At 39.7% G+C, this 23,624-nt stretch overlaps 1 protein-coding gene across 5 annotated transcripts in view; it reads left to right on the forward strand.

The window, feature by feature from the left end:
• Positions 1 to 22,148, forward strand: part of LOC6645017 (titin) — a 78,278-nt gene extending 56,130 nt beyond the window's left edge. For 2 of the 5 annotated variants that reach the window (XM_047011746.1, XM_047011744.1), the window contains 14 exons: positions 84 to 311; positions 963 to 9,293; positions 10,027 to 15,168; positions 15,428 to 15,469; positions 15,541 to 15,792; positions 15,914 to 16,882; positions 16,967 to 18,634; positions 18,708 to 18,849; positions 18,903 to 19,915; positions 19,993 to 20,298; positions 20,488 to 20,592; positions 20,661 to 20,855; positions 20,924 to 21,226; positions 21,298 to 22,148. In XM_047011746.1, coding sequence (XP_046867702.1) covers positions 84 to 311; positions 963 to 9,293; positions 10,027 to 15,168; positions 15,428 to 15,469; positions 15,541 to 15,792; positions 15,914 to 16,882; positions 16,967 to 18,634; positions 18,708 to 18,849; positions 18,903 to 19,915; positions 19,993 to 20,298; positions 20,488 to 20,592; positions 20,661 to 20,855; positions 20,924 to 21,226; positions 21,298 to 21,488 — 18,887 coding nt within the window. In that variant the 3' untranslated portion in view covers positions 21,489 to 22,148. Of the gene's footprint in view, positions 1 to 83; positions 312 to 962; positions 9,294 to 10,026; positions 15,169 to 15,427; positions 15,470 to 15,540; positions 15,793 to 15,913; positions 16,883 to 16,966; positions 18,635 to 18,707; positions 18,850 to 18,902; positions 19,916 to 19,992; positions 20,299 to 20,384; positions 20,406 to 20,487; positions 20,593 to 20,660; positions 20,856 to 20,923; positions 21,227 to 21,297 lie in introns of all 5 variants that reach the window. The other 3 variants (XM_047011743.1, XM_047011745.1, XM_047011747.1) reach the window with 3 other exon arrangements.
• Positions 22,149 to 23,624: the final 1,476 nt, after the last annotated feature.

Consider the following 23,624-nt stretch of genomic DNA (forward strand, 5'->3'; position numbering starts at 1 on the left):
GTAACAGTTAATAACATATTTTCCTATTCATATTTCACAATATAATCATAAATCACAACGAACAAAAACAACACAAAAACCAGCGGAGAAACCAAAGCCCGCTGAACACACTGAACCGGAACACCCAGTTTACATAACGACATTTAAATCTGTACAAAACGAAGATGGAGAAACAACCATACAAACTGAAAACAAGAGAGTCTCTCAGGAGGAAGGCATCGTTGTTGAAGAAGTGCTCAGTGATACTGAACCGATACAGGAAGACACTACACACACAAATGTTGAAATTGTTGAAGTCAGCGAGCCAACAGGTGATTGTACACAAAATTTCTTATTAAACATACTACCAATCTATATACCTCTATATACTCCGAAACTATTTCATAAAGCGCGTATTAAAGTTTTCTCGGTGGGACATATATATGTATACCTCCATATATACTACTAACGAATACCACCAAAACGAATTAAATAGCATTGTCCAACTCAAAATCAGTATCAATTTGAAAGGAATCTCAATCTCTCAGTAGTAGCAAGATACCATAATACTATAAACACAATTCAAGAATTACACAAAAATACCACAAAAATATAAATATTCTTGCCCAAAACCAACAAATACACGTATCCACTATAGCAAAATACTAACTAACATAAAATTATCTAATGCACTTTTGTACGTAGTACCCAAAATTCTTTCTATAAGTAGGCCAGAGTAATACGTACATACATATATGTATATATACTATACTATACTATATACACATACATCATGAATAGATATCACAATTCAATGTTAACCAGAATGCAAGCAACGAAATTCAAACACTTAACTTGCGCTTTATACAAAAAGTGCATTGGTTTTGTGTTGTTAAAGCATTATATGAAATGCAAATATAATTAGTAACAATTTAGTTTAGTGCTAACACAAAAAAAAAACACATAATTCTTTTTCAAAACAGACCAATACAACAAAGAGTACACTATCACTGAACCAGATGATGTAAGTGCAGAAACAATACAAACAACACCTGAAACAAGTAAAACGCCTAAACAGAAAAAACCGACACAAAAGACAACACCGTTCAAACAGATTGACGAAACAGTAGTAGAAGATGTGGTGGTTACTGACGAGAAACCCACGACAACGACGGACAAGGACAAAACAGTTAAGAAACGTAAACCGAAAAAGATCGAGGGTATCGAAGAGGCACCAACACTAGTGGATAAGAAGGAAAAGCCAAAGAAAAAGAAAGTTGTTAAATCAAAGCGAGATGAAATGGATGAATATATACAATTTCTTATACATCAGGAAATTCCGAAAACAGTACTTCAAGGATATAAGCGTAGCGAAATGGCACAACCACAAAGGGCTCGTCGCGATTCGTCATTCAAACAGCCTATTAAGTTGACTCCTATGAAAATTGAGAAAATTGAAATAAAACGACCAAAAATGCTTGAAATTAGCTCTGTGGCTGAGTTCCCGCAGATGCTGAAGCTTAAAACTCCAAAGCAACGACCCCAAGAGGAAAAGAAGAAAAAGAATGAGGCTTCATTTAAAAATAAGAAACTAAAGAGCTGGATAAGATTTATACCATATGCTCCTTACTGTTTCCCATATGTAGTCACTGAATTGGATACCATTCAGTATAACGGCGAATTATCACGTAACATAGAAGAGGCTGAAAAAGTTTTGAAGTTCCGTCCAAAGAAGTTTAAACCAACGAAACCAGAGGAGACCGTTCTAGAACAGCTCGATCTTGAGACATTCGATGAAGAAAAAATCCAGTCATCAGAAGAAGAGCAAGCAAAGCCAAAGTATCAGCGCGGCAAAAAGAAGAAGGAAGAAACCTCAGAAGAGGCTAGAAAACTTAAGCTTGGCAAAGGTAAGATACCCCAGAATGTTGAGACCATTGAAGAAGTGCAATTGAAACCAGTAAAGTTGGATGTCACAGAAGACGATGCTACTGAGGAGCCTAAAACAATCGTCGATGAGAAGGGAGCGAAAAAGAAGAAAACTAAAAAGCCAGAAAAGGCTGATGATACCCTTCAGTTTGAGCCGTTTGATATTAAGGGTGTTGAAACACCATTTGAACATCTAGAAGCTTCAGATGAATCGATTGTTGAGGAAACGTCACAACAAGATAAACCGAAATACAAAAGGAAGAAGAAACCACACCCCCTTCCAGAAACTAAAGAATATCAAATAATTCCAGGAAAACCGAAAGAAACCGATGAAATACCAAGTGGTGAACTGAAATTACGAAAACGACAAGGTGAGAAGCCAAAAGATACCAAGGAGGAGGTAAAACTAAAGCCTTTCTACAAATATGAGGTTATTGAATTGACACCAGAAGATGCACCGGAGACTACAATTGAAACACTAAAGGCTCCCATTAAAGAACCCAAAAAGAAACGAAAGCTTAAAATTAAAACAGAATTGGAAGAAAATACAGTTGATATCGTTGAAGTTTCTCCAGAAAATTCTGACGATAAACTATACGAAGTAACTGTAACTAGTTCTGAAATTGTTGAAGACGATAAAAATGTAAAGAAAGTACTGAAAAAGAAGGTGAAGCGTATGAATAAGGAAGAACTTGATGATTTTGTGGCCGAGCTCGAGGAGCAGCCCGAACAGAAATTCTATGAAACTCGACTTGAAGATTTCTATGAAGTCAAACTGATAGAACTCTCTCCCTCAGAAATTCAACCCGACACAGAAACCACTGAAAAAGGCAAACAAAAACCAGAAAAGATGAAAAAGCGTATTCTGCATAAAAAGGGAGATGCTGAAGAAATTTTAGAAATTATTGAATCTGCTCCAGTCATCGGTGACGATGAGCCTTTGTATGAGGTAATTATAACTACAAGTGAGACTTTGGATGACAAGGATATACCGCAATCAAGCGAAATAAAACCGAAAGCAAAGAAAACCAAAAAAATGAAAAAGGATGAGCTTGATGCCTATATACAACAGCTGATTAACGCTGAAATTCCCGTTACTGAATTAGAGAAATATGAGAAAATTGTTGTAGATGGAAGGCCAAAGAAACCAAAGAAGCAAAAGCCTAAACCGGAAAAGGCAATTCTCGATGAAGGAGAAACTCTTGAAGTGGGCATAATAGAGCATGAACCGAAACAGAAACCAAAAACTAAAAAACACAAAGCCAAGATAACTCTTACGGAGGGAGAAACGATGGAATCGAAAACTCTTCCAGATTATGATGAATTCGCAATCAACAGAATTGACACTGAACTTATCACTAAGCGACCAGAAGAAATGGAAGAAGAGGATGTGATACCAGAAGTGGATGAAGTAATAGAAGAAATAATTGAAACACTTCCGATAGTGGCAGTAGACGAATCAACTGAAAGAACATCTGATCTCCCAGAATCAATTGAACTAAAAGAAGACAAGATTACTAAAAAACGCAAGCTTAAGGCTAGAAAAGGTTCTAAGCAATATGAAATTCAGATCCTTGAAACTGTCAGTTCAGATATCGAAGATAATGATGAAGCAAAGGTTATTGTTATAACAACAGAGGTTACAGAAGATACGACTGAAATGCCAAGCGATGAGAAACCCAAAACTCCAAAGAAAACAGTGAAGAAGGTTTACAAGGACAAACTGAAAGAGTACATTGTAAATGTAATCGACGAAGCACCATCAGAGCTTATAGCCAAAATATCTGAAGATATATCAATAAGTCCTGAGAATGAATCTTCCGCTGACAAAGACATTAATGCATTTACGACTACAGTTGTTGATGAAGTCTTACAAAAAGATACAGTAACGGAGGAGGTACTCACTGATGATATAACTGCCGAGCCAAAGGCTAAAAAGAAGAAGCCAATCAAATTGAGCAAAATAAGTGTAACCGAAAGTAAACCGCTTCAAACGGAGGAGAATGTTATGGAAGAAGATCAACCCATCGAAGACACCGAAAAACCGGAAGTTCTTTCGACGTTTGAGGACTACTCAATTGAAATTGAAGATACTGCTCCAAAAAGTAAGAAAAAGTCTACGAAAACACATAAAGAGGAACCTGAACCATCAATTATCTCTGAATACACAATTCGTGTTGAAGAGCTAGCACCAGAAATTATAGTCGAGAAAATCGTCAATGAAGAAGGAGAAATGGTCGAACAAGTTACAACTAAACGCAAAATAAAGAAGAAGGAAGGTCCAAAAGAATATCTTATTGAAGTTACTGAAACCTATGAGGAAAATAAGCCAGAAGCGGAACTTATTATTCAAACAACTGATATTACACCAATCGAAGAATCTGAACATAAACCAGAGGAGCACAAAGTGAAAATTGTCAAAAAAAAGAAGCCTAAAGCAGAAAGCTTTGATAATTATATTCAAGAACTAATAGAACAGGATATTCCCAAACCAGAGCTTGAAGAGTACGAGCCAACAGTGACAGAATCGACAACAGCAACTAAAACACCGAAAAAAATTAAGAAACATCACAGGAAAACGACTGAAGTTGTTGATGGTGTTCCAATAACGATACACGAAGTCAGCATACAGGAGTTTGAACCACAGCCTGAGGAGGAAGAGTTCCAAGCTATCAAAGTTATTGAGGAAGAAACTAAGGATACAGTAGAAGCTCCTAAAGAAGATTTAATAGACGTTACTGAAAAATCCCCCAAGTCTAAACCAAAAAAGGTAAAGAAATCGAAAGACAACCAAGAACAGCCACAGCCCATTATCAAAGACATTGCGGAAATTGTGGAGGTCACCCAAGTAACGGAAGATGATGGCATAGTTAAAGAAGTTCAAGTTAAAAAGCGAAAGGTTTCCCGAAAGCAAGGACCAAAAGAACAAATTTTCGAAATCACTGAAACCACTACAAGCGATGAGCCCTTAGCTGAGGTGACTATCGTTGAGATTACCGAACCGGAACAGCCCGAAAAAGAAGCTACTGTGCCAAAGGAAAAGAAACCCTTGAAAAAGCCAACGAAATTGAAACCCGAGGATGTTCAAACATATGTTATCAATATTCTTGAGGAGCTCGTGGAACCACAAAAGTTCAAGGAACTCGAAGAAGAAGGCTCAGATGTGCCGCAAGATGAAGAATATGTAAGTGCCGAAGAAGAGTTGCCTCAAGAGATAGAGAAAACTCATAAGGTAAAAACAAAAACAGCCAAACCTAAAAAAGCACTTGAAAAACCAGTTGACCACAAAATTCGAATTGAAGAGTTAGCTCCAGAAACGGTCATCGAGGATATCATTAATGAAGAAGGTGACGAAGTTAAACAGGTCAAAACCACAAAGAAACTTAAAAAGAAAGAAGGTCCCAAAGAATATGTCATTGAAATCATCGAAACTTACCAGGAAAACAAGCCAGAGGCCGATATTGAGTACACAACCACTGAGATTATCACCGAAGAAACTCCAGAAGCGGAAGAGCGGCCAGCTAATATCGTGCAAAAAATTAAAAAGAAGAAACCAGTAAAGGATGATTTAGACAAATACATTCAGGAACTCATTGAACAGGAAATAACTAAAACTGAACTAGAACAATACGAACCAACGGAAATAGATGCAAAACCGAAACAGCCCAAGAAAAAGGTCAAAACTCACCACAAGAAAACTGTCGAGGTTGTCAATGGACTTCCTGTAATCGTCCACGAGTTCGATGTCCAAGAAGTCGAGCCAGAATCAGTCGATGAACAGACCCCAATTAATTTGGTCGAGGATGACGAAGAAGCACCTTCTCAGCCAGAAGCATCTTCTAAATATTTGGTCAATATCTCCGATGAATTCGTTGAGCCCTTACAAGTAATGGAAGAAACCCATGAGGTTAAACCAAAACAAAAGCCCACTAAAAAGGAAAAGACTAAGAAAAAGAAAGAGGAAGAGAGTCCATTGCCTTTGGAAGAAATCGAACAAACAACCGAAGTCATTGAACAGCCTACTGAAGAAGGTACTGTTAAGGAAGTGACTGTTAAAAAACGTAAAGTTGTTCGACGAAGTGGTTCAAAGCAAAATGTCTTTGAAATAACAGAAACCACAAGCGACGACCAGCCCTTAGCAGAAGTAACCATTGTTGAACTTACCGAAGATCAACCAGACGGGGCAGAAGAGAAGCCTAAATCGGAAAAGAAGGTTATTAAAAAACCAAAACAACTTAAAAAGGCAGACATTGAGGAATATGTAATTAATGTTATTGACGAATTTGTCGAACCAACTCCAGTCGAATTGATAGAAGGCGAGGAAGAACAAATTTCTGAAGAACAGCCTAAGAAGAAAAAGAAACCTGAAAAGAAATATAAAATCACAGAAAAGGAGGAATTCGAAAAACCAAATTCAGAAACAGAATATGAAGCGTCCGAAGAGCCCGTTGAATTAGCCACAGAGGCCAAACCAGAAGAAACCATTGACTACACTATTGGTGTTAAAGAAGAGACAACTACAGAAGAAACGAAACCAACGAAAGCCAAGAAAACAACTAAGCCTAAAGCTATTCAACAACCCGAACAGGTGGAAGATGATAATTATTCAGTTAAAATTACATCTGAACATGTGCCAAGGGTAGAAGAGTTCCAGGAATTTGAAACTGTTGTCTCAGATTCTGTCGAAGATGATAAACCCACTGAGGAGCCAATTTTCCGAATTGAAGAAATCGAAAGTAAGGCAGAGCAGAAAGAATTCATTGACGAAAAGGGAGAAACTACAAAACAGACAGTGACTAAACGAAAAATCAAAAAGCAGGTTGGTCCTAAAGAGGAAATAATTGAAATTATTGAGACTACAATAGGAGATACACCCGAATATGAAGTAATCGTTACAACTCAGGATGTCGAACCTGTAGAAGAGGAAACTCCTGCTGAAGTTAAGCCGCCCAAGGTTAAGAAGACCAAAAAGGTACCCAAGGATGATCTTCACGACTATATACAAAAACTTATTGAACAGGATATACCAAAAACAGAATTGGAGAAATATGAGAAAATTGATATAGACGAACCGATTAAAATGAAAAAGAAGAAACCAGTCAAGAAGGTTAAGGTCACGGATGAGCAACCCTTAGAAAAAACCGAGGATCTACCTGAGGGCAAATCTGAAGAAGAGGAGCAAACATCAGAGTCTTCCGAAAAGGCGCCGAAGTTGATTATCTCAGTGAAAGAATTTATTCCTGAAGTTCCAAAAGAAACTCCATTTGAAATAACTGTGCTTGAAGAAACAGTCGAAAAGCAACAAGTTCCCGATGAGGATGGTAAGATTAGGGAAAAGGTTGTTAAAACAAAGAAAATAAAGCAAAAGAAGGGACCCCAAGAGCTAGTTCATGAAATAACTGAAGTCATTGACCAGGATACCAATGAGTCTGAAGTAACAGTGGTGACCACAACTCCACAAGAGACAACGGAACAGGACGAACATGTAGTGAAGCAAAAGCGCACCAAGAAAATTAAGAAGGATGACGCAGAGAACTTTATTATGGCGGTTCTTGAAGAAGAGGCCCCGAAGCCGATTGAGACAACTGACGATGTTAATGTAATCGAAGAGTCTCCGAAGAAACCAACAGCTGATAAACCAAAGAAGAAGCCAAAGAAGGATAAGCCACAGTCGATAGAAGAACAAAAGCCTGTGGATGAGGAAATTGACATTGTTGAGAGTACATCAGAGGATACACCAATTACTGAGGACGTTGATATTGCTGTGACGGAGGAATCTCCAATTGAAGAACCAGACTATGAAGTGAAACAGACCGAAAAGATCAAGAAACCCCAAAAACAAAAGAAGCCTTTGGAGAAGGTCAAGGTGGTTGAGGAGCAGCCTCAAGAGGAGGCTCCAGAAAAGCCACTTGAAATTAAACAACAGGAAACAAATGTCGAACAACCTACAGAAGAATTTAGCGTTACTCTTAAAGAAGAAGTCCAGGTTGAGGAGAAACCGCAAAAGAAAAAGAGTCCAAAAGAAGTTCGTGAAAAATCTAAACAACCAAAAGATGAAAAATACGAAATTTCTATTCAGGAAAGTAATTTGGAACCCGAAGAACTTAAGCCCTTCTCAATCGAGGTAATTGAGAGTGTAACAAAGGTTGAGGAAACTACAGACGATGCGGGTGAAATTCATAAGCAAGTGACAACGAAACGTAAAATTAAACGTCCCGAGGGCGAGGGTGAAATCGAGATCATTGAAGTGGTTAGGGATGATCAACCAGAAGCAGAAATTACCATTGTTGAATATGAACCAGAGCCCGTTCAGCAGGATGAAAAGCCAAAAGAACCCAAGAAGAAAACCAAGAAGGTCGTCAAAAAGGATGATATTCATGACTATATACAGAAATTGATTGACATGGAAACGCCAAAGACTGAACTGGAAAAGTATGAAAAAATTGAATTTGAGCCGATAGTTAAAGAGAAGCCGGAGACTAAAGCCATCGATGTTTTAGAGGAGGGCCCTGTAGAAAAACCGAAGAAAGACAAAAAGGTTAAGTTAAAGGAAACGGTGCCAGAAGAGATAGTTGTGCCGGAACCATTAGCCGAAGTTAAAATATCTGAAGAAGAGGCTCCAAAACAACCAGAAATTCCAATTGAAGTGATTGAAGTGCAACCAGAAGAGATTCAAACTCAAGAGGTTATTACAGAGGAAGGTATACCAATCCAAGAAAAGACTACTAAGAGGGTTCTAAAGAAGAAGGGGCCCAAAGAAGATACCACTTTCAAAATCACAACAATTGAAACTGAAGATAACGATTCAGTTACTGTTATTGTTGATGAAGAACCGGAACCAATACCAGTAGAGACTTCTGAAGAACAGCAACAGTCTTCTGAGGAAAATCCAACACCAAAGCCAAAGCCAAAGAAGACAATAAAGAAAATTAAGAAGGACGAGCTAGATGATTATGTTAAGAACCTGATAGAAGAAGAACTACCTAAAGCCGATATTGAAATGTACGAAAAAATTGACATGCCTGATCAGCCTAAAGAGGAAATTGAAAATATTCCCGAACAGGTAATATCCATTACATCAACTGAGCCAACAACTGAAACACCAACAGTACCCGACGAATCTATCAAGCCCAAGAAACAACGATCTCACAAACCCAAGATAGTCGAACAGAAACCTGACGAACCGAACGAGACAGAGACTGACTCCCCTAAACTGACAACACCAAAACCGAATGAAATTGCACAACCCGAGGACACAGCCACAGCACAAATTACACCAAGCGCACAAGATGAGATACCCACTCAAGATGACACAACAACAGATACAATTCAAAAAACTATTAAACATAAGAAAACAAAACCAGACACAGTTAAAAGCGTTGAATCAAGTAAGTTATTAGATGAGAGTTTTGTGGTGCCTCAAAATCCTCCTACCGCACATGCACATGCACCTGTTACTCTGCTCCTTTTGTCTGTGTCTTTTGCCTCTTTGTTCTTTTGTATTCCAAACCTGTTGAAAACAACGTTGATATCCATTTACTGCGCCGCCTTTTCCTCTTCCTGTTTCACTTTATTTTCTGTCACTCTCTGTCTCTCTCTCTCTCTTTCTCTCTCTTTCGCTCTTTCCCACAATCTATATATTTTTGTATCGCTGATGAATTTGGAGTGCATAATTTGCTGTCCGAATATTATCTTTTCCTTCTCTACCCCAGCTAAAACTTCAAAACCTCCCCAAAACTCCCAAAAAGAAAAACAATAAAAACACTTAAATCTAATATAATTTAAATGCATGTTCTTCTTTTTAATCGATTGTTGCACTTTTAAAATTGATGACATCGTGAAACTAACATTCCTTACCATTTACCACACCATGTAATATTGTACAAATTTTTATTATGTCTATAAATATATATCTATTTAATATTATACCACATTCCTTAATCAAATTGGATAAGCTATAAAATGTTTGCTGTAAATATTTAGCCATAAAAAAATGTCTTCTGTCAAGTTCAACGAATTGATTGCTTGCTTTGCAAAAGCAATGCACGGACCCACCACCACAGGCTTCCAGTGAATTATTTAAATATTTTTAATCCAAAGATTTATGCATTTTTACAACAGGTGATTTACCAGAGGTTCACAAAGACTATTGCATAAGCATAATAGATGAAGAGCCAGTCAAAAAAGATCAACCCGATAAGATTCTGGAGGTCCGAGTAATTGATGAAGTTGCTGAAGTAGAAGAATCACAGCCCATTGTTGAAGAAGTCGAAGATGAAGAGGACGAACAGCCAACAGCTGAAGAAACCGCTGAAGGCGTCACTAAGCCAAAGGCCAAAAAGAAGAAGGTTGTCAAAAAGAAGACCGATGATCATGATGAGATTATCAGAAAGCTATTGGAACAAGAAATCGAAAAAACGGAATTGGAAAAATACGAAAAGCTTGAATTCGATTTGCCTAAAAAGCTTAAGCCAGAATTTGCCAGCCTTGAGCCAATAAAGATTGAGCGTAAGGATCAAAAGCCAACAAAGGTGACGGTTGTCGAGGCGGCCGATATTCCCAAAACAGTGAAACTAAAGCCTGGCAAAAGAAAAGAGAAGCCCACTGAGGAACAATCTGTTCAGCTACCCAAATTCCGGCTCAAGACTCGCATGGTTACGGTCGAGTTCCCACCAGCTCCACTTATACCCAAGGTGACAGAGATCGGTGCTATGAAAGAGAATGGTGAGATATCTCGTAATATAGAAGAGGCCGAAGAGCTGCTTAAGTTTAAGCCCCGTAAGGTTAAGAAAATTAAGAAGATCAAGGACGATCTGGAGAAAGTGGAGCTTGAAAAATACGAAAAGTATGTAAGCAGCGAAGAAGAGCCAGAGGAGAAGACACCATACCAGAAGCCCGAGAAGACACCCAAGCCTGAAGAAGAGCAAGAAGATGTAAAGATTAAGCTCGGAAAGGGTAAAAAGAAGCCTAAAGAGGAAGAACAGCCCGAAAACGTTACACTTAAGAAGATACCTCAAAAGCCTCAAGAAGGTGTTGAAGAGGTTGAGCTAACACGAAAACCAAAAGAAGTTACCGTGGTTGAGGAACAACCAACTCAGCGTAAGGAAGGTGAATTTAAATTGGAACCATTTGAACCAGTTGATTTCGAACACCCCGAATATGTTCCAGAAGAACTTGAGCCGATTGAACATCCAGATAAGCCAGAAAAAGCAAAGAAACCAACAAAAACCAAATATAAGCCAAAGGACAAGACTAAACCAGAGCCGGAGACAATAATTTCCGAAATCGTTCCTGGTGTACCGAAAGAGCAGGAAGAAATCCCTGAACAGGAAGTTAAATTCCGTATACCAGAGAGCGATGCACCAGAAGAGACTGACTCACAAATCAAACTCAAGCCTGTTAAAAAGGCTGAAGAAGAAATTCCTGATGAAAAAGTAGTCGTCAAACCTACGATTGAGGAGCCCAAAGAAGAAGAAAAGGTTATCGTAACTGACGATGACATAAAGAAGCCAAAGAAACTAAAGGCCAAGAAAGTGCACCAAATAGAGGAGAAGGCACCGGAAGAAAAGGTAGAGGAGTTCCAGATTTCCGTTCAAGAAGAAGAAGTCATTGCCGAAGAGCCTCTTGAAACTGAGAAACCTAAAGAAGTCGAGGTGAAACAGAAGAAGCCTAAGGAAATTCCGGTATCCGAGGTAGAGGTCGTTGAGGATGTCCCACAGCCCGAAGAAGTACCAGAAGAAATCCCCGTGGAGTACAAAATCACCACTACAGTTTTGGAACCCGAAGAAGCCCCGAAAGAGCATCAAGTCAGGGTAATCGATTTCGACCAGAGGCATGAAACGACTGAAGAAGTTATTGAAGAACGGGTAGTAACACGTAAGAAGAAACCCAAGCCACAACAACCCGAAGAGTTTGAAGTCACATTACAAGAACCTAGGGAAGAACAAACACAAGCAGAAGAGGTAACTGCCGAAATTTCTGTGCCAGTACAACAGCCTGAGAAGGAACCTGAACAATTTGAGGTTGAGCTAAAGATGACAGAACCTCAACCACAAGAAGTAGTTGAACAAGAGATAACAGTGAAAGAAAAGACAAAGAAAAAACCTGTCAAAGAAGTCGACGAAGTCAAACACGAAATACTTGAAGAAGACAAGCAGGAACCAGTTGAAGAAGGAATAGTTGAAGAGGTTAAACCTAAAGAAGAGAAAAAGACAAAGAAACCAAAATCATATGAAATAAGTTTAACCGAAACCGAAGCCATTCAAGAGAAACCTACTGAAGCTATTGAAGAAGTCCCTGAGGAAAAGGTTGAAGCCCCAACACCAAAACCAGTTGAAAAGTATGACTCCTTTGAAGTTACCCTTAAGGAATCACAGCCGGAGAAGGTCACTGAAGTCGAGGAGCAGCCTGATGAGGACGTTCCACAAGAATTTACGGTGAAGCCAAAACCAAAAGCTCCTGAAGAATTTGAAGCAGAGATTGTATTGACTGAACCGAAGAATGTAGAAGAGACACATGTAGAAACTCAAATCAAACAGAAGAAAACCAAAAAGCCCAAGAAACCCGAAGAAGAAGCAGCTAGTCTGGACGTTAAGGTTGTAGAGACCGAACCTTCTGTTCCTGAACAAATTGTGGATGAAGCTCCTAAAGCAGAAATTGTTCATGAAGAGGAAGCTCCAGTTGAGGAAAAACCGAAAGACTTTACAATCCGCATTTCTGAGACCGAGACCAAGCCCACAGAAGAGCCAAATGAAGCTCAATTTTCGGTTAAAAAACGCAAACCTTCTGTTACCTTCGCCGAAGAGCTTGAAACTGAATTTATCATTAAGGAGAGTAAGCCCGTAGAAGAAGTTACAGAAGATGCTGAAATTAAAACAAAGAAACCCAAGAAGAAGGTAAAGGAAGTTGCTGCGGATGAACTCAAGATCAAGATAACTGAAGAAACTCCAGAAGAAATTCCACTTATTGAAGAGGTTGAAGAGGTTGAGACTGTAGTCAAGGAAGAAGCTCTAACTGTCGACGAGAAGACATATAAGTTCGAAATCAAGGAGACAGAGCCAGCAAAACCAGTGGAAGTTGCACCTGTGGAAGAGCCAGTAATTACTGTGCCAGTTGTTGAAGAGCCAGAACAACAAGTGATCTATGAGGAACATAAGGTTAGAGTGGTCGAAGAAACGCCACGTGAAGTGATTGAAGAAGTTGTCGAAGAAGAAATCAAGGTTCACCGTAAAAAGAAGCCAAAGCCGGAGGTTACAGAAGAGCCTGAGACTCAAGCGACTCTATCTGCTCCCAAGCCCATTGAAGAAGTTGAAGCTACCGAAAGCATTGCCATTGTGCCTGAACAACCTACAGAAGAAGAAGCAGCTGATCTCAAGATTACCATTATTGAAGAAGAGGCCCCAGCTAAAGAGCTTGTTCAGGAAATCGAAGAAATCGAAACAGTGGAGGAAACTAAGGCGCCCGAAGAGAAACCTGAAGACTTCAAATTTGCCATCAAAGAGCCAAAGGAGCCAACTGTCGAGGAATTGCCAGAAGAACAAATTACCCTTCAGAAAAAGAAGAAACCTGCTCCTCAAGCTGAAGTAGTAGAAGAACCAGAGGCTGAGTTTGTAATAAAGCCCAAACAACCAGTTGAAGAAGTCACTGAGGAGGCCAAGATTAAGAAAAAGCCAAAGAAAACTGTAAAAGAAGAAGACGCTGTTGCTGAACTAAAGGTTACATTGACCGAAGAGCTACCTGTTGAGACCGAAGTGCAAGAAATCATCGAGGAAATCGAAGAACAGCCCGAAGAGAAACCGACTGAATATGAGTTCGGTATTAAGGAAACTCAACCAGAGCCAGAAGAAACTCCACAAGAAGCATTTACTTTGCCCAAGAAGAAACCCGTCGAAGTGGTTGAAGAACCAGAAGCTGAAGTGACTCTTAAACCGAAACCTAAGGTCGAAGAAGTTGTCGAGGAAGCAAAGATCGTTAAGAAAAAGCCAAAGAAACCAGTTGAAGAAGCAGCCGCTGAAGAAGTTACTGTGAAAGTTGAACAAGAGATTACTCCTGAGCCTATTCTTGAGGAGGAAATTGTCGAAGAAGTCCAATTTAAGAAACCAGAAAAACCAAAGCCAGACGACGATATAGTCGATGCAGCGGTTATAAAATTAAAGAAACCGGCATCTGAAGAGGAAGAAGTTGTCGCAGCTGAAGTTACTCTGAAACCTAAAGTCCCCAAAGAGGTGCACGATGAAGAGTTCTCAGTGGACGTTAAGTTGCCCAAGGAGAAGAAGGTGACCGAAGAAACTTCTGATGAAACCGTTCAACTTAAAAAGAAGAAAAAGCCACAGAAACCAGTTGAAGAAGCAGCCGATGAGCTACAACTGCAGCAAACCGTTATTGAAGAGAGACCAGTGGAAATCGAAGAGGAGGAGATCATTGAAGAGGCTGTTGTAGTCCGAAGAAAGCCAAAGAAACCTTTTGAGCCAACAGTCGAGGAACACGAAGAAACTGAGTTCAGTCTTTCCTTTAAGAAACCCCACACCATAAATGAAGGCGTAGAGGAGGCAGCTACAGTTCTTAAGAAGCGTCCTGTCAAGCCAACTACCATGGATGAAGCAGCGGCAGAACTTTCAATAAAACGCCAAGAGGAAGAATACGAAGAAGGCGATGATGTGGAAGAGTTTGTCGTAAGTCAGCGTCGTAAGTCCAAACCTCTGCAATTCACTGAGGAAGAAGATCAAGAATACACTGTGAAAAAACTGAAGCGCCGTAAGAAGGTCGACATTCCAGAATACTCCGACGTGGAAAATGTCACATTCCGTGCAAAGAGTACAAAAACAAAGGAGGATGTCGATCAAGAGTTTAACATTGCTTTGGACTCATACGCTGAGGAGGAAGTATCGATGTCTGGCAAGGTGAAGATCAAAAAACCAATTAAGAAGACCTACTCCGAGGCGACAGACGAGGCTAGAATTAAAATTCTGCAAGACTACGACGATGGTGAGGGACCAATTATTGAGGAAATCCGCGATGATGAGGATACAATCGATGAAGTTGAAGAACCAGAGGAATACTTTGTCGATGAACTGCCACCAGATGAGGTTGACTTTAAGCTGAAACCGAAAAAGCAAGCCAAACCAAGCTATTCCGTCCAAGATGAAGAAGAAGAACAGTTCCTGATTGGCATCCGTCATCCGAAACGCGATTCAGTGACCTACGATGAGGACTCTCTAACGTTCAAGAAGAAGCGTAAAGTTGTACAACAACTCTTCAACGAAGGTAAGTTCGTTTTTTAACAACCTATAATGACAAAGAATCATAAAATTGATTTATTTTGGCAAAGAGAAAAATAAAAACACATCAGCTTATTGTATATGACAGCGTAGCAAGGTAAAAGTAACCGACATAAATGTCAAGTGGCTAACGCATAATCAATTATTTATTGTGACCCAGCAACAACCGACTAATAATAATACATATAATCCAAAAACTTTATTATTCAAAAATTAATTGATAATGTTTATATTTTTTGTCACAGATGGAGCCTCACTTAATATTACTCGAGAAATGGATATTGATGGTAAGTCTTATCTACATTGATATTGAATTTCTTTTACTATAAATGTGTGTTTAATTATTGGATTTTTGTAGAGTCTGACAATGTCAATGTAATGTATTCCATATGCAACTACATTGCCGATAACGATGAAGCAATCAATTTGGTTGAAGGTGAAAAGGTAACTGTAATTGGTCGGCATAGTTCTGAATGGTGGTATGTAAAGAAGAGCATTACCGAAGAGGAGGGCTGGGTACCAGCTCATTATCTAATGGAACCCGAGGAATATGCCCAATATGTGCAAAACAAGTTGCATGAAAAGATTGACAAGCTGCCCGTCTTTGAACGTAAGTTGAGTTCCTTAATTTCATGGTGTAATAGTGAATTTTGTTCTGTTCTGCTGACGTCTCGTCTTGTCAATAACACTTTGATATTTATGTATTGTCTTGTGATTGTTTAATTGTTAAGGTCCTGGTCCAGAAGATAAGCCCACAGCACCACGTTTCATTGAAAAACTGCAACCGATGCACACCCAGGATGGCTATACAGTGCAATTCGAGTGCAAGGTTGAGGGCAATCCACGTCCACAAATCGCCTGGTTCCGAGAAACTGCAATTATTAAACCATCACAAGATTTCCAAATGTTCTACGACGATGATAATGTGGCTACTTTGATTATACGTGAAGTCTTCCCCGAGGATGCTGGCAAATTTACATGCGTGGCTAAGAATGCAGCTGGTTTCACATCTAGCACAACCGAATTAATTGTGGAAAGTCCACTGTCAGATCATGGTAGCGATGCCACAGCATTGTCTCGCCGTAGTATGTCACGTGAATCATCATTAGCGGACATTCTCGAAGGTATTCCACCGACGTTCTCGAAGAAGCCCAAGGCTCAGTATGTCGATGAAAATACTAATGTCATATTAGAGTGTCGCCTTGTTGCTGTACCAGAACCGGATATTGTTTGGACATTCAATGGCGAGGACATTGATGAAGAGGAAATTAAAAATATTCGTATAGTCACCGAATCGGACATGCATATGTATTGCAGCGTCGTGCACATAAACAAGGTGAAGAAATCACAAGAAGGCACTTACGAGGTGATTGCAACGAATCGTGAGGGCGAAGCACGTCTGCCCATCACATTGAAGGTGAGAACCAGTGACAAGGAAGCCCCACAGATACTTGAGCCTTTGCGCAATATGGTCATTCGTGAAGGTGAGAGTGTTGTGCTGTCGACCCAAATCGTTGGTAATCCACCGCCAAAGGTGACCTGGTACAAGGATGGTAAACCAATTAAGAATGCCAAATCAGACAAGGACCTGCACACACTAACATTAATCACTCCAAAGAAGTCCGAAAAGGGCGAATACACAGTTAAAGCTGTTAATCCTTTGGGTAGTGTGGAAACCACTGCTAATCTGACTATAGAAGGTAGGGTATTTGTTTCATGTCAATTTGTAAATACAATTTGATTTACTTTTTTACTAATAGCCTTTCTCTCCGTCTTCTCTTTAGAACCCACAAGTGGCAATGCAGAGCCGCCATTGTTTGTGGAGCGCTTTGAGGAACAGAATGTGCCACAAAAGGGTGAAATTCATTTGCCTGCTAAGGTTTCTGGCAATCCAGTGCCCGAGGTGCAATGGCTATTCAACAACAATCCCCTCTATCCCAGTGAACGTATTCAGCAAGTCTACGATGGTGAAAATATTGAGCTCATCATCAAGGATGCTAATCCGGAAACTGATTCTGGTGACTACAAGTGCATTGCTAGCAATCCCATTGGCAAGACATCGCATGGTGCTCGTGTTATAGTTGAGGTCGATGAAGTGACCTTTACCAAGAAACTAAAGAAGACCATCACTATTGAGGAAGTGCAATCCCTTACCCTAGAATGCGAAACATCTCATGTGGTTACCACCAAATGGTTCTTCAATGGCAAAGAGCTTAGCGGCATGGATCATCGGGTAGTGGTCGAAGATGGCAAGACCCATAAATTGGTTATTCGCAATACAAACCTACGCGATTCGGGAACTTATGTGTGCAAGGTTAAAAAACAGGAAACGCAATCTACTGTCGGAGTGCTGCAGCGTAAGCCCGATTTCATAAAGGTTTTGGAAGATTACGAGGTAACTGAAAAGGACACTGCGATTCTCGATGTTGAACTGACCACAGAATCCTGTGAGGTTACGTGGTACAAAGATGGTGAGAAAATCACACCAGAAAACAAGAATTGTGAATTCATCAAGGATGGCAAATCAAGACGATTGGTCATACGTGACACTACCATACACGATGAGGGTGAATACACATGTAAACTGGAGGGACAAGAGTGCAGCTGTGAATTGGTGGTTATTGAATTGCCACCGGAGATTATTAAACCGCTAAAGGATGTATCGGTGACCAAGGGCGAAAACGCTACTTTCGATATAGAACTTAGCAAGGGTGACGCACTAGTCAAATGGTTCAAGAATGGCAAAGAAATTACCTTCAATGATCGTGTCCAATTGGCAATCGATGGCAAGAAGCAGTCCTTGCGTATTCTAAAGGCGAAGCCTCAAGATGTTGGTGAATATTCCATACAAGTGGGCGAACAAACATCCCAGGCAAAATTGACAGTTGAAGAGCCATTGGTAAACTTCATAGTGCCATTGCCAGATGTTACGCTCTCCACCAAGAGCCAAGATGCTGAGTTTACAGTAGAACTATCGCAGCCCGATGTCGAAGTAACTTGGTGCAAGAAGGGCAAACCCATTAAGCCGAATAAGAAACATGAGGTATTCGTTGAGGGTACAGTAAGACGTCTCGTTATTCACGATGCCAACGACGAAGACGACGGTGAGATCAGCTGTATTGCCGAAAATGTCACAACCAGTACAAAACTTTGCGTTGAGGAGCTTAAACTGCCACCCGTCATTACCTCTGACAAGGATCAGACCATCAAGGTTAAAGAAAATGATGATGCGACCTTTACAGTTAAGTTCACTGGTGTGCCGACCCCAGAAGCCGAATGGACAACAGGCAAGGTTGTCATACCCAAGTCAAAGCGCACAATCCCGACCATTGATGAGCAATCTGCCACATTGACCATCAAAAAGGTGGTTGACGATGATGAGGGCGAGTATACTGTTAAGCTTGTCAACCCAGTGGGCGAGGCAGAGGCCAGTCTACACCTAATCATTATGCGTAAGTGCCTGATTGCGAATTAATTGAAGCATGATGAACAAGAACTGAAACCCTTTTTAAAATTTTTATTTAGGTAAACCCACGGCCCCTGGCACCCCACAACCCTTGGAGGTTATGCACGACTCGATTACCCTTTACTGGAAGGCTCCCGAGGATGATGGCAAATCAGAAATTATCGAGTACATTCTAGAGTATCATGACGTAAAGGAAGAGAAGTGAGTACATCAGTATTAACATTAAGTAAATAACTTAAAATATGCCTTTGTAGATGGACTGAGATACGTAAGATAAAGGATACAACATATACCATCAGCAAACTGAAAATCGATACGGAATATGTATTCCGTTCAATTGCTGTAAATGAGGTTGGACCATCGCCACCATCTCCCATATCACCGCCTATTCGTTTAGTACCCAAGGTAGAAACTGAAGCTCCAAGCGTACGCGAACCACTCCAAGATGTGATTAGCGAATTGGATAAGGAGGTGACATTGTCCTGCGTGTTTGGTGGTATTCCAGAGCCCAAGATTACGTGGAAGAAGAACGGTCAAGTCATTGAGTCCAGTACCAGCTATGAGAACCGCGTAGCCAAATACATTATTGAAAAGACAACAATTGAGACTGAAGCCACCTACACGTGCGTGGCAACTAACGAGAAGGGCTCCGTAGAGACTTCATGTAGACTGAAATTGCAACAAAAGCCCAGCATTGAGGTGGAGGATAGGTACTTGTCGCAGAAATTGCGAACAGGTGGCACTCTCACCATTCCAGCAACGGTACGCGGCTATCCATCACCCACAGTCACCTGGCACAAGGAGACAGTCGAACAGAAGACAACCAAAGAAATTACCATTGAGACTACCGAAACCAGTTCCATCTATACAATTAAGAAAGTAACTCGTGAGCACACAGGACGATACAAGGTGACAGCAACAAATGAATCTGGCTCCACTTATGTGGAATGTCAAGTTCAAGTCATCGATAAGCCTAGTCGACCACAATCGCTAGAAATCAAGGATGTAAAGAAGGATTCTATCACCTTGGAATGGACACCGCCTATCGATGATGGTGGCATGGATATTAGCAAATATACGCTAGAGAAATGTGATATACATAACAATGTGTGGATGAAGGTTTCCGATTTCGACAAGGACATCAATTCATATGCCGTTCAAAAGCTATCAATGAATGCTCAATATATGTTCCGTGTTGTGGCTGCCAATCCAATTGGTGAATCGGAACCCACAGAGAGTCAGACTGTAACCATAACCAAGAAGTTCGGTAAGTAAATCTATAATTATAATAAATATGTAATATACAATGTATATGTATATTAATTTTAATTAATTTTGCATTAGAAAAACCATCGCCACCACGTCCTCCCACTAATGTATCGGGCATGAATGATACTTCATTCAACTTGGCCTGGGAACCTTCAGAAACGGATGGTGGTTCTAAGATCATTGAATACATTGTGGAAATTCGAGAAGAGAGTGAAACCATCTATCGCTCTGTGGGCATAACGACTGGCACTGTGACAAATATTCATGTGGAGAATGTTATCAGAAATAAGAGCTACCTATTTAGAATCTATGCCAGGAATGAAATTGGCACGAGTGAAGCTTTTGAGACAACCGAAAAAATAACCGTGGGTCGCAAGATAAGTAAGTAACTTTGATTAATCTTAAGCTTTTCGCTTTCTAATGCTTAATACTAATGCTTTTGATAATGCGCCGCCGCCTAAATACAGCCAATGAAATTATGAATCTGGGTACGTAATACAGAACGTAACCAATATTTAAGTGGAATATATTTTTGAATAAATCATTTAAAACCATTTATTTATCACTTAGCGCCACCTTCACCACCACAAAATCTAAGAGCTCCAGATGTAACAAGCCGTAGTGTGACTCTTGATTGGGAGGTACCGGCGCGTAACGGTGGTTCCGAAATTACTGGTAAAATATTTTTAAATAAACCTTTTTTGGGGAGAATAAATGATTAATTCAATGTTACAAAATTCCAGGCTACTGCGTAGAGAAACGTTCCTCAACATCGACAACCTGGACAAAGGTCATTACCTTGGATGCACATCAGCTGCACTATACCATTGATAACTTGAAGGAGAAGTGTGAGTATTGGTTCCGTGTGTCAGCGGAAAATGAGGCTGGATTAGGTGCACCAGCCGTCACTGAGAGTATATCGCTTAAGACACATGCAAGTAAGTATTGCATAATTTTTCAACCCTATGGGGGCATATAACGGAATGTGATTTACTTTTAATTTTAGCTGTACCCTCACCACCAACCGCTCCACTGGAGGCACGTGTTATCGCTGCCAATGCTCATGTATTCGAATGGGGTATACCCGAGTCAGATGGTGGTGCGCCACTACTCGGCTATCACATTGCCATACGTGACATGAAGAAATCCATGTGGATTGAGGTGGGTCGTGTGCCAGCTGGAGTTCAGAAATTCCAGATAAGAGATCTACAGGAGAATCATGAATATATGATACGTATATTTGCCAAGAATGAGATTGGTCTAAGTGAACCTTTAGAATCAGAAGAACCATATAAGGTTATGACGGCGGGTGAGTATTGTAATATTTCTACAAGCTTTCATCTTATTAAACTCAATTTACATTTTATTTTCATCTGGCAGGTCATGCCAGTCTGCCCGAAGAACCGCGCACTGAGATGAGTTCGTGTAATACATCATCTTGGTTAAGAGATCATAATATGGATGCTGATATACATTCATATGCCCGCGGTCGACTGTTGCAACGCGATGAGTACTTCTTCCGTCTCTGGGCCCAAATACCCAAGAGTAAGAAAAAGAAGAACTCGAAATAGTCAAACTCACAACTTTGACAACGAAAAACAAAACTAAAATATAAAAAAAAAATTACTTAAGCATTAGGTTTACTCATATTTCAATTGTATTTTATACATTTTTTTTTTTTTGGATTTCTAGCTTCCTTTCTATGATTTTTAATCTATCTCGTATTGTAAAGATCATGTAAGGTCTCTAATTATATAATCCCCTATAATTATATGCCCAGCGATGCCCACGATACTCGATCAATGAGTGCGAGCGAAGAAAAAACTTAATGCTCGAGTGCGTGGGCGTGGCTGACATATCAAGAAAATGCTATAAAACTTACATGATCTTTTTACTTTTCTTTATTAATTTTTTTTTTGTATAATTATTAAAGTTTATTTTTGTAAGCTGTGATAAATGAACTATCAAAATCGAAAACGGCATCAAAATCGAAATAGGAGAGAATCAATTCATAGTGCATCGGGCAATGTCGGCCAGCGAGCCGAAATATTCAAATGGTGCAACTTCTAGATACATTCTCGTAAAAGAGAATTTGTCTAGAATATAGAATGTGGCGACTCGCTGACTGACAATGCCTTTGCCATGAAATTCACTCCATTTATTATACCATGAGGATGTCTTTAATGTTACCAAAACCAAAAACAAAATCCCAAAAAAGCAAAATCAAATCCAAAGAAAATAAAATATAATAAAAATTATATATAAAAAAAAAAGAGAATGAGCAACAAAAAAATGAATTTTTAACGAAGAGAAGCTTAAAGTGGTTTTTGGGCAAAAGTTTTTGAGCTTGGCAAAAATCAACTAATTAATTCATTAGAAGTCGCCCCAGACTGTACATAACTTTGGCGCCCCTCTCACATTCTCTAGGCACCCCTCCAATCGTTCCTTTTCTGAATGCTTTGCAGAAAGTTTTTATACTACCCCCGAAAAACTTAAAGTCCGCAAACAAAAGGCAGTCGGCGGCAGACAACTGGGAGCAGCTAGAGCCACTACACACACACACACACACACACACACTTTGAAAGCCGGGAAGCTAGAAAGCAAGCACATGCGTGTCCAGGGCCAGAACCAAAGCCAGGAGCCAGAGTAGGACCAGAACAGGGCTTCAACTTATCTGGTGACAGGGCAAAATGCTGCATAAACTTTTCCTAGAGAATTGTGTGCGAATTTAATTAAAGTTTTTGCGGTTGCCACTAATCAAAAGATATTATCTAAAATGTAGTAAGTTCTTCCCCACACACACATATACACTCTTTCTCTCTTTGGCTTCCTATCTTTGTGCTTCTCTCTCATTCACTCTCTCTCTTCCCCCTCTATCTTTCTCTTTTTCACTATATCTATCTCTTTTCTTATATCTTTCCATCTCGCAATCTCTTTTTAGCCATAGGTCAGGGGGGTCCCATAAAGCTAAGGCTAAAGCATATTTCCGGCACTTTAAATTGCACAAACAAATAAACAAACAAAACAAAGGCCATACATACATACCCATATAAAGAAACACACATAGACATAGTTATTGATACACAAAAAAGGATCACAGTCCTGAAAAGTCTTGGCATGCACAAGCGGAAATTTCATTTACGTGTTTGCTTTTCTTCTTATTCGATTTTCTTCTTGTTTAGGTTTTATTTTTCTTACAAAATACTCTTGCTAAAATGTCTAAACGACTTTGTCTAAAAATATCTTTATATTTATTAGGTAAATGTATTCAAATCTATGTATAGATCTTAAGTGCATCTATCTGTTTGCTATATGAACTTTTAACTGCTCTAACTACTTGGAAAAAATTTCAAGACATTTAAATTAGTAACGTAATTTAAAGAAGGGTATAGAAGCTTCGGCATTTATTTTAAATTTCTCTATGTCATTGTGAGTATGAATTGAAAGCTGGTAAGCTTCTTGAGAGGCTTTAAAAAGTTTCCATTTTGCTTGCCATCTCGCTTGTGTGCCCATTAGTTATGGTTTATTAAGATCCACACAAAAAGAGACAGACAGACCCTGAGAAAGACAAGTAGGGTGAAAGAGAGAGAGAGAGAAAGAAAGAAAGACAGAGAAGGGGAACAAGTGTGTGTAAGACAAACAACTTTGTCTAATACAATTGTAAAGTTATAATAGAATTCGAATTGGGAAAATTCTCTGTTGTTGTC

The sequence above is a fragment of the Drosophila willistoni genome (assembly GCF_018902025.1).
Source record: "Drosophila willistoni isolate 14030-0811.24 chromosome XR unlocalized genomic scaffold, UCI_dwil_1.1 Seg105, whole genome shotgun sequence".
Classification (NCBI taxonomy): Eukaryota; Metazoa; Arthropoda; class Insecta; order Diptera; family Drosophilidae; genus Drosophila; species Drosophila willistoni.